Source organism: Ciconia boyciana, chromosome 8, assembly GCF_034638445.1.
Source record: "Ciconia boyciana chromosome 8, ASM3463844v1, whole genome shotgun sequence".
NCBI lineage: Eukaryota > Metazoa > Chordata > Aves > Ciconiiformes > Ciconiidae > Ciconia > Ciconia boyciana.
The window spans coordinates 23,620,773-23,634,837 of NC_132941.1; the positions used below are offsets into that span (position 1 = coordinate 23,620,773).

The 14,065-nt window shown below is 57.7% G+C and overlaps 1 protein-coding gene across 3 annotated transcripts; it reads left to right on the top strand.

Moving 5' to 3' along the window:
- Positions 1–328: 328 nt before the first annotated feature.
- GRAMD2A (GRAM domain containing 2A) lies at positions 329–13,645 on the top strand. Of its 3 annotated transcripts, XM_072869976.1 has the most exons (13): positions 329–399; positions 1,103–1,445; positions 4,089–4,202; positions 4,987–5,044; positions 6,544–6,616; positions 6,693–6,796; positions 7,584–7,682; positions 8,631–8,702; positions 9,803–9,865; positions 11,179–11,335; positions 11,684–11,783; positions 11,893–12,000; positions 12,508–13,644. In XM_072869976.1, exons 3-13 carry the CDS (start codon positions 4,099–4,101, stop codon positions 12,509–12,511), a joined length of 942 nt encoding a protein of 313 aa, XP_072726077.1. In that variant the 5' UTR covers positions 329–399; positions 1,103–1,445; positions 4,089–4,098; the 3' UTR covers positions 12,512–13,644. The 3 variants fall into 3 exon arrangements, with proteins under 3 accessions (XP_072726077.1, XP_072726074.1, XP_072726075.1); XM_072869973.1 differs by lacking the exon at positions 1,103–1,445 and having other exon boundaries at positions 330–399; positions 12,508–13,645; XM_072869974.1 differs by lacking the exons at positions 1,103–1,445; positions 12,508–13,644 and having other exon boundaries at positions 330–399; positions 11,893–12,004.
- The last annotated feature ends 420 nt before the right edge of the window (positions 13,646–14,065 follow it).

Below are 14,065 nucleotides of genomic sequence, written 5' to 3' on the forward strand. Positions count from 1 at the left end.
TGGGCTGAGGAGGGGAGGGTGGTGGGGTTGGGGGAGGGTCCTGCTCCTGCCTGTCTTTGCGGGCAGAACCTGGCCAGGTCTCAGCCCTGGGTCCCCCGAGGAGGACAGCGGATCCCTCCCTGCCGCCACCCGCGGGGGCTGGGAGTCGCCCGGAGCTCCGACCACGGCGGGGCCGAGCAAGGTGCCCGCGGCCCCTTTAAGAGGTGGATCCTCGCTAGACTCCACCCCTCCCGCCAGTGGGCGGGGCGCGGCGGCGGCGGAGAGGGGCAGCTACCAATGGGGGCGCGCGGCGGGGGCGGGGCGTGGCAGCGGGCGGCCAATAGGTGGGCGCCGGGGCGCCGCGAGGAGGTCGGGCGCGCGGGGGATGACGGCGCCGGGCAGCGCGGGGCTGCCGCGCAGGTAGGGGCGGGGGGCTCCGGAAGGGGGGGAGCTGCGGGGGTCCTGAGTCCCGGGTGGCGACCGGAGCCGTGGGGCGCGTCCCCGTTGCCGCTGGGGAGCCCAGTGCCAGTTCTCGGCCTGCCTCCGGCCGGCCGCCGGCAGCATCGCGCTCTGAGGGGAGCGCGGAAATACTGAGGCTCCCCCTCACCCCACTGAGGGGACGAACTGGAGCGGGGGGGGTGCCGCCGCTGCCCGGCCCGGGAACCGCCGGTTCTGCTTGGGGTGGGGGCTCCGAGCCCGGGCGGAGGGTGGGGACTGGCCGCCGGGGCTGCCCCGGCCGCTCCTCGCCGCGGCCCCCGGCGTGGCTCGGTGCTGGCTGGCGGCCGAGCTCTCCCGGCCCATCATGGCCCGCCCGGGGCCGCGAAAGGACCAAGGCCGGGCTCTCCCCGTGGCGTTGGGCTCTTAGAGCGGTGCCCAGTAAAAGCCAGTGTCCTGGGTGCTGGGAGTGATCCTGGGACCTTCTGGGACCGAGGCCTTGGCTCTCACCCCGGCTGCCACCCGCCGGGTGTAGGGCCCTGGGGACAGGCCATTCCCCGGGAGGGACTCCGGGGGGGGCATCGAGGGAGGCCGCCCGCAGCCAGACCCTGGGGCGCAGGGACTTGGGGGGACACACACGGCTCCGTCTCTCCCTCCTCTCCTTGACCTCCTGCCTCTCTCCTGACAGCGCCGCTCGGGACCGGCCGTTCCCCTCCAGCATCCTCGGCGGTGGCTCTGCTCCAGTAGCCAACACATGGGATTGAAATGACCTTGAAAGCTGGGAACAAGGGCAGCTCGCCGGATCCTGCCCGGGCTCGCTCGGGCCAAGGCAGCCCGGCTGCAAGTGCCTCCCTCTGGCTCTGATCCTTGGGTTTTTTGGGGGGGAGGTGAAATCCCTGGCTCACTCTCTCCTGCCTCTGCCGCGTGCTTCCCCCTCACTTGCGCCGGCAGCAGGGAAAGGATCCAGCGAAAATTAAACGCCGCCGGAGGGGCTCACGCAGGACCATTTCCAGGCTGGATCCCAGCACTGCGTAAGGGAAGGGAGATGCTGAGTTGTGGGGAGGAAGAAGCACTGGCCTTTGCCTGGCAAAGCCACAGCCCAGGAGGCGAGCTGGGGGTCTCAGGGAGCCTGCACAGGCAGAGCTGGGGGGTGTCAGCCCTGTTATGGTGGGCAGGGGCTCGGCAGGTTGCCAGCAATGTTTTCCCTTTGCCGGGGTCTCCTGTGTCCACCCGCTGTGCCTCATCTCAGGGGCTCCGCGCTCCGACTGTTCTTGCGCCGCTTGTAGTTTCGGATGCTTGGGACAGCGGTTTTCCTGCAGGAGCAGTTTCCTGCTTAAAAAAAAACGTCAAGGAGGGTGATGGTGTGAGCTGCTAGAAAGTGTTTTCTTCCCTGTGCTGGTGCTGGAAGCAGCTCTTGGCAGGGAGACTTCCCTGTCAGCTGTTCCTGGAGCCCAACCTTATCTTATCCTGTGCTCCCAAATGCCGGATCTCCATCCCTGCCGCATCTGGGAACCGGGATGGAATGAGATCTGGAGAGGGGGAGATGAGGCAGCTGCTGGCGACATCTCTGCTGGCGCTGAGGATGCTCCTCAGAGCTCCCAGACCCTCTCTGGAGCAGCCCCGTGCCAGCACTGTGTCCAGGGACTTTCTGACCTGGGGACTTGGCCCTGGCAGTGACCATAAGAGGGAAAGAAAACCGGGACAGGACCATGCAGCCCTTCCAAGTGTTCTACAGCCTCTGGCTTTTCTTTTTTTAGGGGATTTCTGTGTGTTTGGTGACCTCGTGGGGGTTTCTCAATGCCCTCACCTCAAGCAGGGGGTGTCTCTCCCCATCCCCCGCGCAGTGCCCCTTGGCATCAGCCCTCGTTAGGGCTAAATCCTTTCTCCTGGATTAAGCAGTGCAACCGCTTGGGGATTTAAGGGATGATGTGGGGGAAGCCAGAGCGGGCTTAGCTCTGGAGAGGGAGGCTCTGGAGCAGGTCGGAGCCCCTTTTCCAGCACGGGGGCAAGGGGGAGGAAGGCTCTGGTGCCTCCATGGTACGAGTTTTGGCTTCAGGGTAGCGTGGCATCACTTGGCAGAGAGTGTTTGTGGCGTGGGGCTGCCTGTCCCAAAGGCACAGGGTGTCCAAGGAATCAGGCAGGGAAAAAGCCTTTTGGTGCGATGCCAAGGGATGTTATTTTGGTGCTTCTTGTTGGTAGAGTCTCCCTTCCCTTCCAGACACGTCCTTTGACCTGAGCTTCTCCTAAAAACGCCCGACAGCCTCGGTGTGTTCATCCTATCCCTGCAATGCTCGGGCTTTGGGGCCGTGTGGGCAGCTCATTCACTTTGCAAATGCAGGCTGCAGGAATCCAGGAGCTGGTTCCCAGCCTGGTCCTAACTGCATGGCACCGGTGACTTGCGTTTGTTTTTCCTGCAGCCCCGTGTACATACTGCATCTTGAGGGAGTGTTGCCCGTGCCTCTGGCCAGGGTTCAGCCCAGCTCCATCACATTGGGACAGTGTTTTGGTTGGGCCCTCGAGGCTGCGCGAACATGGGAGCTCATACAGCTTTGACTCTCAGGACGTTTGGGTGATGAGTGTTGGGGTGCAGCACCCCCATCCTGGCTCTCCCTGAGTCCGTGAGGGATTATTTAGATGGGTTTCCCTTTAGACAAGCCCCTCAGAGCGGGAGCAGGGTGTGTGTAGGGAAGCATGGGGCAGTGAAAGAGCCCCTCTCTTTATTTAGGAAGCAGTTTTGGGATGGCTTCTCTGCCTGGGCTCTGCCGCACCACTACGGCATTGTCCCTGAGGGCACCGGGATGCACTCCAGCTCCGCACTTGTCCTGCCCACTGGCGCTCATCCTGCTCACTGCCATCCTGCCTGTCCCCCACCTGCTCTGGCATCACCCCCTGCCTGTTGAGCTGAGCTCTTTTCCCTTGAATAAATTCCTCTCTGTAGGTCCAGTGGCTGTTTGCTGGCTCTGCTATACCACCAGAGCCTGTGGATCACTGCTCCGGCATCGGTCCCCTGGGATCACACTCCGCTTTGGCTCTTGGTGCCAGAAGTGCCGCGGCATGACAGTCTCCGGTTGCAGTTTGCTGAGGGCGGAAGTGCCACCTTTCTGGCCTGCTGGGTGATAACCTTCCCTGCATGGTGCTGGGAGCGTGTTTACTTTACCTGTTGCAGCCGATAAGCGCCTCTGATAAAACTCATGGTAGTAAATAACGGGCTTTAACAAGAGGGGAGCAATTAAAGGAGGGAGGTGGTGCCTTCAGCATGGGCTCTGCCCTGGGAAGATGGTGTTTTGCTGACCCAGAGGAGCAGACCCTGGCCCTTGCTGGCTGAAATGTCCATCACCCCAGGGAGTTTTGTAGGCCTGCGATTTTCCCCATCCCAACCTCCATCTCTGGAGGAGGAGAGGCTCTGCTTTGGAGGGTGTTATCCCAGGCAGCGGGGAGGGAGCCGCCGCTCCTTAGCCACTTGGTTGCAAGCAGCAGGGAGTTCCTGGCAAGAAATGCCCTTTTTCTTCTCTGCGTGACTTGAGAAATTGCAGAAATATTCTTGCTGTCCTTGAGCGGCAGAGATACCGATGTCTCTGTGCGGGCAGGGATTGAAGGGAATGGATTTACAGCTCTGAAACGCATCTCTCTGCTCTCTCCCTTCTCCTCGGGGGCTAATGGGCTTCTCCTTGCAGCACTAAACTGATGCATGAAAAAGCAGCTCCCCTGAAGAGCCCCAAGCCCATGCACAGCCGTGAGAAACTAGAGGCATCGCACAAGGAGAAGAGTTTGGATTCCCTCGACAGCAGGTGAGGGGCAGCGTCACCGCAGGGTCCTGGGGTCTGCAGTCGAGTATTTGCTCTTTTTCCTCCTGTTTCCACCTCCTGCAGCATCCCCGCTGCCTCCAAGCTGCCAGGTGCAGCCTGCCAGCTGGCAGTTGGCACAGGGGGTCCCCTCTTTGTTTTTGCCCTCAAATATTTGGTCTATAAAGGCAAGGAGGGGAGAGGAGTTTGGGGAAGGGGACCGGTATTCCCGCTTCTGAGGCTGTTGGGAGGATTTCACTGTCTCTGTGGTTTTTCCCTTCATCTGCCTGCATGATGGATGTGGATGGATGCCCCCATGCACAGCCAAATCTGAGTCCATCCTCCTGGCTGGGCACGTTCCCAAATTTTTTTTTCTCCCAGTTTGTGCTTTCCCTGGGGAAACCTTGACCCAGCCAAAGCTGCCCATCGCCAGCTTCTAACCTGTCCCAGGCTGCTTCCGGGGGCAGCTCTGGGCTCCTTCCTCCAGTGCCAGTGTGCATTTTGGATACAGGTACCCCAGTGCTGGTGCCTCCACCATGGCACAGACCGGCTCGCCATCAGCCTGATGCCAGATGGATCAGCCTTCTCCTGCAGCCATTATTTAACCTCAGTGATGTCACTGCATGCGTGATGCTACGATAAGTCGCCTAGACACCCAAAACTTGGCTTCCTGGGGTCTCTTTTTGGTCCTCTACGTCATGCCGTGTCTCTTCTTGCAGCACATGTGTTTTTGGGAGCCGGTAAGAGACCTGGGGCTCTTCACTTACCTGATTATTATTTTTCCTTCCAGCCTCCACCTGAATGAAGCCCTGAAGGATGAAGACATCAAGAAATGCCACCGGGAAGTGGTAAGTCTTCGGCTTCATGAGTGAACGGGCTGGTTTGTTGTAGCCTGACCCTGGCTGTTTGTCACAGAGGAACCCACCCGGGGTCTCAAATGTGGGCTGCGGAAGCCAGAGGCGAAGCTGCAGCGGCTCCTGGTGTATGGCAGAGGCTCCTGCCTGCGTTTTTGAGGGAGCTGATGAAGGTTTCATGTGGCCTGTGATCTGCCTTGCAAATACTTGCAGGATTTTCCATCCACAGCAAAGGAGAAAGTGGAAGTCTTGACTGCAAGCAGCTCAGTTGCTGTCCATTTCAACCTTTTTGGTTGTTCAAGTAGTGCCCGAAGTAGAGCTTTTCGGTCTGTCTACAAACAAGAGATGCTCTGGAAGAGGAAGGAGTGGAGGGAGGAGGCGTTTTGCCTTTCCCCGTGAAAAAGATTGAGGAGAAAAACATTTTGCTGATTATTCAGAGGCATCTGGGAGGGTTACTAGATGGCAACAGGTTTATGCTGGGGCCAAGGGGTGTTTCTTGACCTGCAGGTCAAGACAGCCCAGGGGTGGCTCAGAGGCGATGCCACAGTCCCCTCTGTGTCCACCCCGTATCCCCCTGTGTCTCCCTGAAACGCTCCCACCGGCACCCACCACCATCATGGTGTCTTTCCAGGGAGTGTCTAAGCCGACCCCAGGTGATGCAAGTGCCTTGATTCTCTTACGGCCTGGCTCATTTGGTGACAAGGTGCGCGGAGCAAAGGTGACCTTGTCACCACAGGGAGGAGGGCTCTGCCTGCGGTGCTGCCTACAAACCAGCCTTGCTTCCCCAGGGCCCTTCGAGCTGTGCTGGATCTCTCTGCATCCTGGCAAAGCACCTTGTCCCTTGGATTTCAGGTGGCAGCTGTCACTGCCACAGGGACAGCCGCATCCCCAGGGAGCACCCTGAGGTCTGGGACACTGCCTCCTCTAGCTCAGGGGCACAAATCTGTCCGCACTGCCTTACAGGACTTATTGAGCGGATTTAATGCAAAGCATTGAACTGCTTTGGAGCCTTTAACTTATATACGGAATTATTTAAGGGCGAACCTGCTGAGCTTCTCGCCGCGGCTGCCGGCAGGCTTTGAAGAGGTACCAGGAATATAAATAGCTGGATGGCGTGGCGCGATGGGTGCAAAGCAAGTGTTGTCACTGTGCCCTGAATAAGGGAAGAGCTTGAGGAGGAGGAGAGAAACCGCTGGGCAAAATAAATTGCCTGTGGATGAGTCTAGGGGAAAACTGGCTCCCCGCAGAGGCTCAGACACCTCCTTAGATATTAGGGGAAATGTTTATTTGGGAGGATGGCACAGCATTTGCTGGGTGCTGGATCATCCGAGCCTCCTCTAGCCCTTTGGCTTCGCCGTCCCCAGCCCGGTGGGACCCTGCTGCGCCAGTCCCGGGTGCGGGGAGAGGGAGATGTTTTTGCAGGAGGCTGGGTTTTTTTTTGGTTCTCCTTATCAGTGAGGTCACCGGATAACTTTGCTCTGCTTAATTTTCAGGCCGCTAGCAAGTACAACTCCCAGTACCACAAGCTGTTCAAGGACATCCCGACGGAGGAGAGTGTGCTGAAAGGTGGGTGGCATGGCGAGGGACGGGTACGGGCAGGATCTGGCACACAGTCTGCCATGCCCCTCTCTCTGCCTTGCAGTTTGTTCCTGCGCCCTCCAGAGAGACATCCTCATCCAGGGAAGGCTTTACATCTCCCCCAACTGGCTCTGCTTCTACGCAAACCTTTTTGGGAAGGACATCAAGGTAACATGGGGGCCAGCCCACCCCGGTCCTGTAGGGCTTGTAGCCCAGGCTACGCCGCAGCCCACTTATCCCCTCCCACACCCAAATACCACCAAAATTGCTGTCAGAAGCCTCCGATGCAAAGAGGAGCATGGCTGTGCCTCCCCCTCCAATCACCTGCAGCATCTGCCTGGGGAAACCAAATATTGGTTTGGTTTAAAATTCCCTAATGCAAAACCTCCTACAAGCTGCAACGGCATTTGAAAGAAGATCAAAGGTTTCTGCGGGGGGAGATTTGAATCTCTCTTGGCTTTTCTTCTTGATTTACAATCTGATGTTTCCCTGTTAGTCTTGTGGCTGACAGGGATCTTGGGGAGAGACAACTTCCTTTAAAATTGGGTTGAAGAACTGAATTATTTATATCAGCTGCTTTAAACAAATATCTAATGGAAGTACGGGGTTTCAGTGAAGTTATCCTGCCATAAATTACATCCTGTCTTATTTTTAACCCTCCCCAGGCTTGCAGGGGGGCTCTTGTGATGGGTCTTAGGGAGACTCACTGCATGATGCTTTCCCCATCTCCTTGCTGTTTTGATCGAGTAGAGACCACCTCTGAGCTGAGATTAACACAGGCGGATGCCATGACCTTTAAGAAAAACCAAGCTGTCTCTGGGAAATGCCCAGTCCCCGCATTGACACTCTGCTTGGGGCATAATTACAATGCGTGTTAAATCTGTCTTGCGAAAGAAACTCCCTGCGCTCGCACCGTGCCCATCCCTGCCTGTCCCTGTGTCTTTTTCCCCTCCAGGTTGTGATCCCGGTGGTCTCCGTACAGCTGATAAAAAAGCATAAGACGGCTCGGCTGCTGCCCAATGGCTTGGCCATCACCACCACTGCCAGCAGAAAGGTAACGCCAGCCTTTCAAGCGTTGGTACCCAGCCTCGCCACAGCTGGGGGATGCCCTGGTCTGAGTTGGCTGTGATTTGAGAGCAGGCAATGAAGTGATTCCCATTCTCGGCTGAAAGCGCGGGCCGGTTGGGAAGTGAGCGCTGCTCTCTGCGTTGGCAGCCAGCCAGGGCAAACACCATGGCTTTGCTTTTGTTTCTGAATTTCACTTTGTTTCTGGGCAAAGCAAAGCCCAAGTGAAACTCGACCAAGCCTGACAAATCCCTGCCAGGCTCAAATAAAACCTTTAAACTCCTTAAACGCAAGCAGGGGAGGGGTTTGGGCCAGCATTCAACCCGAGATGGTGGAAAACTTGGTTAAGGGGATGAATTTCCTGGTTTTAAATCATGTTGGGTGTTGTCGGCTGCAGTGAGCTGATGTAGTCCTGCTCAGTGCGTCTGAGTCCTTGCCTGCCTGCGTGCTGCTTGTGGCAGTGTGTGCTGCCCATCCCCTCCCAGGAGGAGGTTATACCTGCAGGATTTTAGCAAGGGGTGGGACAAGGCACAATTCGGGTGTTCAAAGTGATCTGGTTGCAAGGCTGCTCTGCACATCGCGTGGGCTCTGCGTTGGGCAAGGTGAGCACTGCCCCGTGTCCCCTCTTGCTGATCCGTGGGGACGTTTTTGGTTGCTCCCGGCCCCATTTGCTGCTGCATCCCTCTGGACTGAGTGTGGGAGGCCCCATGGGGACAGCAGCCAAGTGAAACCGGCCCCAAAAAAATCAGGTCCAGGTTTCAGCAGGCTGCAAAAATAGCAGCAGGGAAACTCTGTGGGGAGATGCTTGCGGGGGAGACATGGCTCACGAAGGAGAGGAGATTCAAGGGCAGAATGTCTCTGCCTGTCCCCTGCCTGTGGGGAACTGGACTCAGGATGGGGGGAATCTCTCCCGGCAGCTTCTCTCTTTCTCTTGCAGTACATCTTCGTGTCTCTCATCTCCCGCGACAGCGTCTACGATGTCCTGAGGAGAGTCTGCACGCACCTGCAGGTACCCTCCACCCTGCGTCTGACGCATTTCAATAGCCACAAGCTCCCTTTGGGCTGCGTCTTGGGGAGCAAAGCTCCTTGCCATCACCACAAAGGCTTTGGACTGCTCCCAAAGCCCTCCCTGGTGCCCTGCCACCTCTTCTTGGCATCCTTGCTCTGCAGCAAGGGATGGGAAGAGGGGCAGGAGCCTGCTGAGAACGTCAGCACTTCATGACACTGCTGCATCCCCACCGCCCAATGCAGGGGGCTATCCCCGTTTTGTAGTTCAAAATGATGGTGGCTGTTTCTTGAGTATGTTCCTGAGCATCCTGGCAGGGCAGAGCCCGTCCCCAGGTGCTGCATAGGCATCCTGTCCCTGTGAGCCGCTGGTGGCCTTTTCTGGGTCACAGATGACAGAGGCAGAGCCTGGAGGTTCTGTTCTCTCCCAGGGCGTTTATATGAACTCTTTATAATCTGGTAGTAATACTAGTTCTGCCACTCCATGCATCGTTGCCTTTTCCCCGGATCTAAAGTTTAAGGGAAGGAAAAATGGTACAAAGTAAAAAAAAAATAATTTTGAATTAAGCCTGAAGGGGGAAGAAATCCATCAGCCCTCAAGCTGGAGAGGAGGGTTGTGGGCACCTCCTCTTCTCCCTGCCTTTGAAGCACATGGGAAGTGGTGCTGGAGCCCTTCCCTGCCTGGAAGGGTGGCTGCTAGGTATGCTGGGGGGGCAATTTGGGTGACTCAGCCCCGTTGCTGAACTGAGGAATTTATTCTTTGAAATGTGCCTCGTTCTGCCCAGATATTCCCTTTTTTTCCCCTGATGGTTTATCCCCTCCACTGGGAGCTGAGACCGGTGCAGGAGCCCTTGCAGGAGCCCTTGCAGGAGCCCTTGGCTCAGCCACCACCTTGTAGGGTTTTTGGCAGCAGGGAGCAGCGATGCAGTGCCCTGTCCTCTGCCGGGTGCTTTTCTTCATCCCCAAAATCCCTGCGCTTGCAAATTTTAAGCAGCTGCTCTTCACAGACTCACCAGAAAGGTCAACATTCAATTTTCTGGCTCAGGTTGAAGCAGGGAGAGGTGGTGCTCCAGCTGATAATGCCTGTTTCTTTCTCCCCTCCAGGTTTCGAGTAAGAAGAGCTTGAGTTTGAAGGAGCTGACAGAGGAGCCCGACGCCGTATCGCTGGTGAGGGTCAGGGCAGCTCTGGAGAGGGAAGGACCCCCATGAACTTGCATTATGGGCAGGAGAGCATCTGCCTGGCCCCCTTGGTGGGTTTAATGCCTTCCCAGCATGCTGAAGTTCGGCCAGCAGCCACTTGCAGGGTGCAGTCAGTCCTCTCCCCTTGCTGCGAGAAAGGTTGCATGAGGATGTGGCCATTGTCTTCATAGCTCGTCCTCCGGGATCCTTGTACCCCAGTTTGGCAAGAAATGGCTAGGTCAAGAGGACGATTTGGACAGCACGTGGCTAAGCACAAGCCAGTGACCTGTCCGGTTAGTCGTGGGTGTCTGTTTATAGACTAAAAAATTCAGAGTGATGTGCAAAATGCTGCTGCTCCACTCCAGCTGGCTGGTGCTGTTTGCAGCTGTGAACACGGATAACAGGCTAGAAACGTGGCTGAATTATCCAAAAATCTGTGGGATGAGTGGGGTGGCTTGTAGCCAGGAGGCTGGAGAGGGAAAAGGCTGCTGAACCGTGGTGTGACCAAGGGAGCATGAGGGGCCGCATCCTGCTGCCTTTGGAGCATGGCAGGGCTCGGCTCTGCCCACGGTGGCTGTGTCCCCAGACAGCAGGATGTGTCCTCCATGAAATGTGGATGGCCCATCCCTGTATCTGCTTGGTCACGAAGCTGTTGATGCTGCAGCGGTGCCGGGCTGTGTGGGACACTGAGCAGGGTGTCCTCCATGGGCTGGTGGCCCTTTGCATCAGGCTGGGTGCAGGAGGTGACAAGTGGGATGTCCCCTGTGGGCTGGTGGCATCCCAGGGGTTGAAGGTGCTTTTTAAGGAGTGAATCGGGAATGATCCAGGCTGGAAGCATCTCCCGGTGCTTCCGAGGGAGGTCTCCCTTCAGCAGCTCCAGCCCCGGGGACTCTCCAGCGGGGGAATCCCTCTCCATGCTCACTGCTGCCCCACTTGATTCAGTGCCTTTCCAGGGCACTGGGACCGTGATGCTGAGCCATGGGGTGGGCAAGGGGTTCTTGGAGGACGATGGGTGACCACGCTGAGCTTCGAGCCATGGGGTGAAGGAAGCAGCAATTGGTATTTGGGGCAGGTGTGGGGTGTGTGGGCAGGTCCTTCCTATGGCAGTAGGAACCTGTGTCCCCACAGGGCTGTCGTGGAGGACTAGTTCCTCCTTAGGATGATGTTTTGGATGTGCTGGTGCTCGATGGAGGTGCCATAAGGTTTGAGTCCAAATCTGGCCCCACCACGTCCTCGGTGTTACCAGTTTCATGGAAGAAACCGCTGCCTGTGGCATGGCTCACCTGGGGCTGTTCCCGCAGGAGGTGATCGTCCCTGAGGGCAAGTGGAGGAAGGTGTCACCCGCTTCGCTGTCACTGTCACTGCCAGATGCCGACTACCAGTGCATCCACCGGACTTCCGTCAGCAGCCTGAGCGCCAAGGAGAGCTCCTTCACCTCTGAGGAGCCCCTGGTTTCAGGTGAGGGCTGTGTACGACCTGGGGATGTGGGTTTGTGCCCTGCCCCACACATGTTGCTGGGCGTAAACCTCCATAAATACATGTTCATCCATCCTCCACTGTCGTGGAGGGGATTTCTGCCTTGGAGATAAGCAGCGCTGAGGCTGGGAGTCGGTGATGGGGTCTAGGGGATGGGATAGGCTGTCCTGCCTGTGGGGTCTGAGCCCTCAGTGTGCCCCTGTAATGCCTGTGCAGGTAGCGTTAGCTGATGGAGGAGGAATATTGGATGCTTGAAGGCTCCCAGTTGCTGGAGGAGCACAAGCATCTGCCCAGCGTCGCTGTGCTGCTGACTCTGGGCTTGCATTTCAGAAAGCACAGTAAACACCGAGGAGGAGCTGGAGGTGGAGCAGAGCTGTGTGGCAGAGCTGAGACCTTCCGACTACCAGCTCCTGAAGATCTTCATCGTGCTGTAAGTGTGCTGAGGATGGCTGCAGCGTGGGGTAGATGGGGGGCTACGCCAGGAATGTCCGTCTCCACCACTGGCCACTGAGTGCTTGTGCTTGTTCCTCTGCTCCCAGCATCTGCCTCCTGGTCGTGTCCTCCTCATACCTGGCGTTTCGCATCTTCCGTCTGGAGCAGCAGCTCTGCTCTTTGAACCGGGACTACCTCTCCCGTGGGCACAGGAGGTGAGGGACCCATGGGGACACTTTGGGGCAGGTGGGTCACACTGCGAGTGGAGGACCTGAAGGATGTGGTGCAAAGAGCAACGGCTCTGTGGCATGTCCCAGGGATGCTTTGTCCCTTATCCTGTGCCTGCTGTTGGGATGGCCTAGGGCAGGTCCCAAAGTGCCATCCCCATGCAGTAGATGATCCCATCAACTGCTGGTTTGAGCGACTGGGGAAAGCTCTGCTTTCCCTGAGACTTTCAGCCCTTGGGAAAAGGTTTCCTTGCAGGTTTGGGGCTGGTTCCCCACTTGTAGGAAGCACCAGGGCATCTTGGTGGAGCTGGGCTGCACCCTGGGGCTAACACGACTGTGAGCATCAGCAAGGGATGGACAGGAGTGGGTTCCCTTGTGCTGGGGACATTGGAGGGGGGGGGTCTCCCTCCTCGTGCCCATGGGGTCTGGGCACTGCGCCGGGGTATGGTGCCTCCAAAGCTGCTCGCCCCGTCTTACCTTGCTCTCTGCTTGCAGGTGACCGTTACCCCCAGCACTGGCTGAGGACAGATGCTGAGATGGTGGCACCCTGTATATGGATCCCGGTGCTGTATCCTCCTGGCCGTGGCTGTTGCACATGGCCTGGCTTTCCCTTGGCTGGTAAAATGGGACCAAGTATCTTCTCTCTTTCTACTGGCACCCGCTCCCAGCAGGACCGCACAGCCAGCTCATGGCCACCAGTGCCAACTCCCTGTCCCACTGGAAACCAGTTTTCTCCCTGGGATGCTGCTGTGCCATAGCACCGGAGGATGGCTCAGGGCTGCCGAGCAGTTGGACCTTCCCTTAGGACTTGCTGCTAAAATGGGTGCCCGTTTTTATTCCAGACTTGGGTTTTTCTTGTTAAAAGATGACCTTAGGCTCCCAAGGTCCTCCCAGGAACCCCAAAAAATGTGGATGAGTTGCTGCTGCTGCTCTGGGTGAAGCCTGGGCAGCAGCTCTGGGCTGAACCCACCTGTTTGTCCCCCTCTTGGTACCCCCGGGGCCACAGCTGGAGGAATGACCCCAACCCTGGGGGTCTGTGGGGATGGGGAGAAAGGGGCCACCAGCCCTGTGGGGCATCATCTATCCCAGCACCCAACGGTGGGGGTACAATCCAGGGCCCACCTAGCTCTGCTGGGCTCCATACCAGCCCCCAACCCTTCTCTGCTGGAGCACCAGAGCATCTCGGGGTGTGTGTGTGTGTGTCCCTGCAAAGCCCTTTAGGGTCCCCCCAGATCAGGCGTCCTCGCCAGGGACCACACCTGGGAACAGTGCTGGACCAGGGCTTTGTTAGCCCTGCTTGCCTCTTTAAGACGTCCTGAAAGGAGCCTGCAGCTGGCACTGGTGAATGTCTCAGATTGCAATGTGTCTGTGCCCTGGTTTGTGTTAACCTTGTCACCGCGTGGAGCTGTGCAGCAGGATTTATCCTGCAGCCTCCTCTGGGAGCGCACTGGGGTGGCAGGTGATACCTGTGCGATTTATTTTGGTTTTCTTTCCTATTTTTTGGGAACTACAAGTGCTGATGGGGCCAAATCCTCATGCCCTGGGGAAGAGCTCGCTGCTCACTCCACGCTCGGAATGACTTTTAAATGAAAATAAATAAACCCAGGATTTTCTAGCACACCCCTGTCTGCTGCCAGCGTCCTTGCAGCAGTGCCGGGCTGCGAGCCCCAAAATGGAGTACCCCAGAATCTGGGCTGTCCCAGTGCCCCTTTGCTGGCCACGTCTGGGGATGGGTGGCATTACCTTGTTCTCCCTTTTGGACAGTGCCGGTGGACCTGTGGCTGTGTGGCCCCTAGTCTCACACCCCATAGGGCAGGACAGGAGGGATGCTGCATGGTCCAGTGCTGCTGGGATGCTGGTGGGTGCTCAGCATCATTTCTCCAGTACTGTGTCACCCTGGCCATGCCGGGGGAGACACCAGGCTGACGGTGCAGCCCTGACTGGGGCAGGGGGGAGAGGCGTGGCTTTTGGGGGACACCCAGGGCCAGGGATGCTCCTGGCGTAGGGGACAGGGAGGTTTTTTCACTAGATGGCAGCAGAGACTCTGGGATGT

Excerpts from the sequence above, each read along its gene's own strand:
- GRAMD2A (XM_072869973.1), top strand. The coding sequence starts at position 365 with ATGACGGCGCCGGGCAGCGCGGGGCTGCCGCGCAG. Across the intron at positions 6,617-6,692 it reads GGAGGAGAGTGTGCTGAAAG|TTTGTTCCTGCGCCCTCCAG; the intron begins GTGGGTGGCATG and ends TCTGCCTTGCAG. Across the intron at positions 11,784-11,892 it reads CTGAAGATCTTCATCGTGCT|CATCTGCCTCCTGGTCGTGT; the intron begins GTAAGTGTGCTG and ends CTCTGCTCCCAG.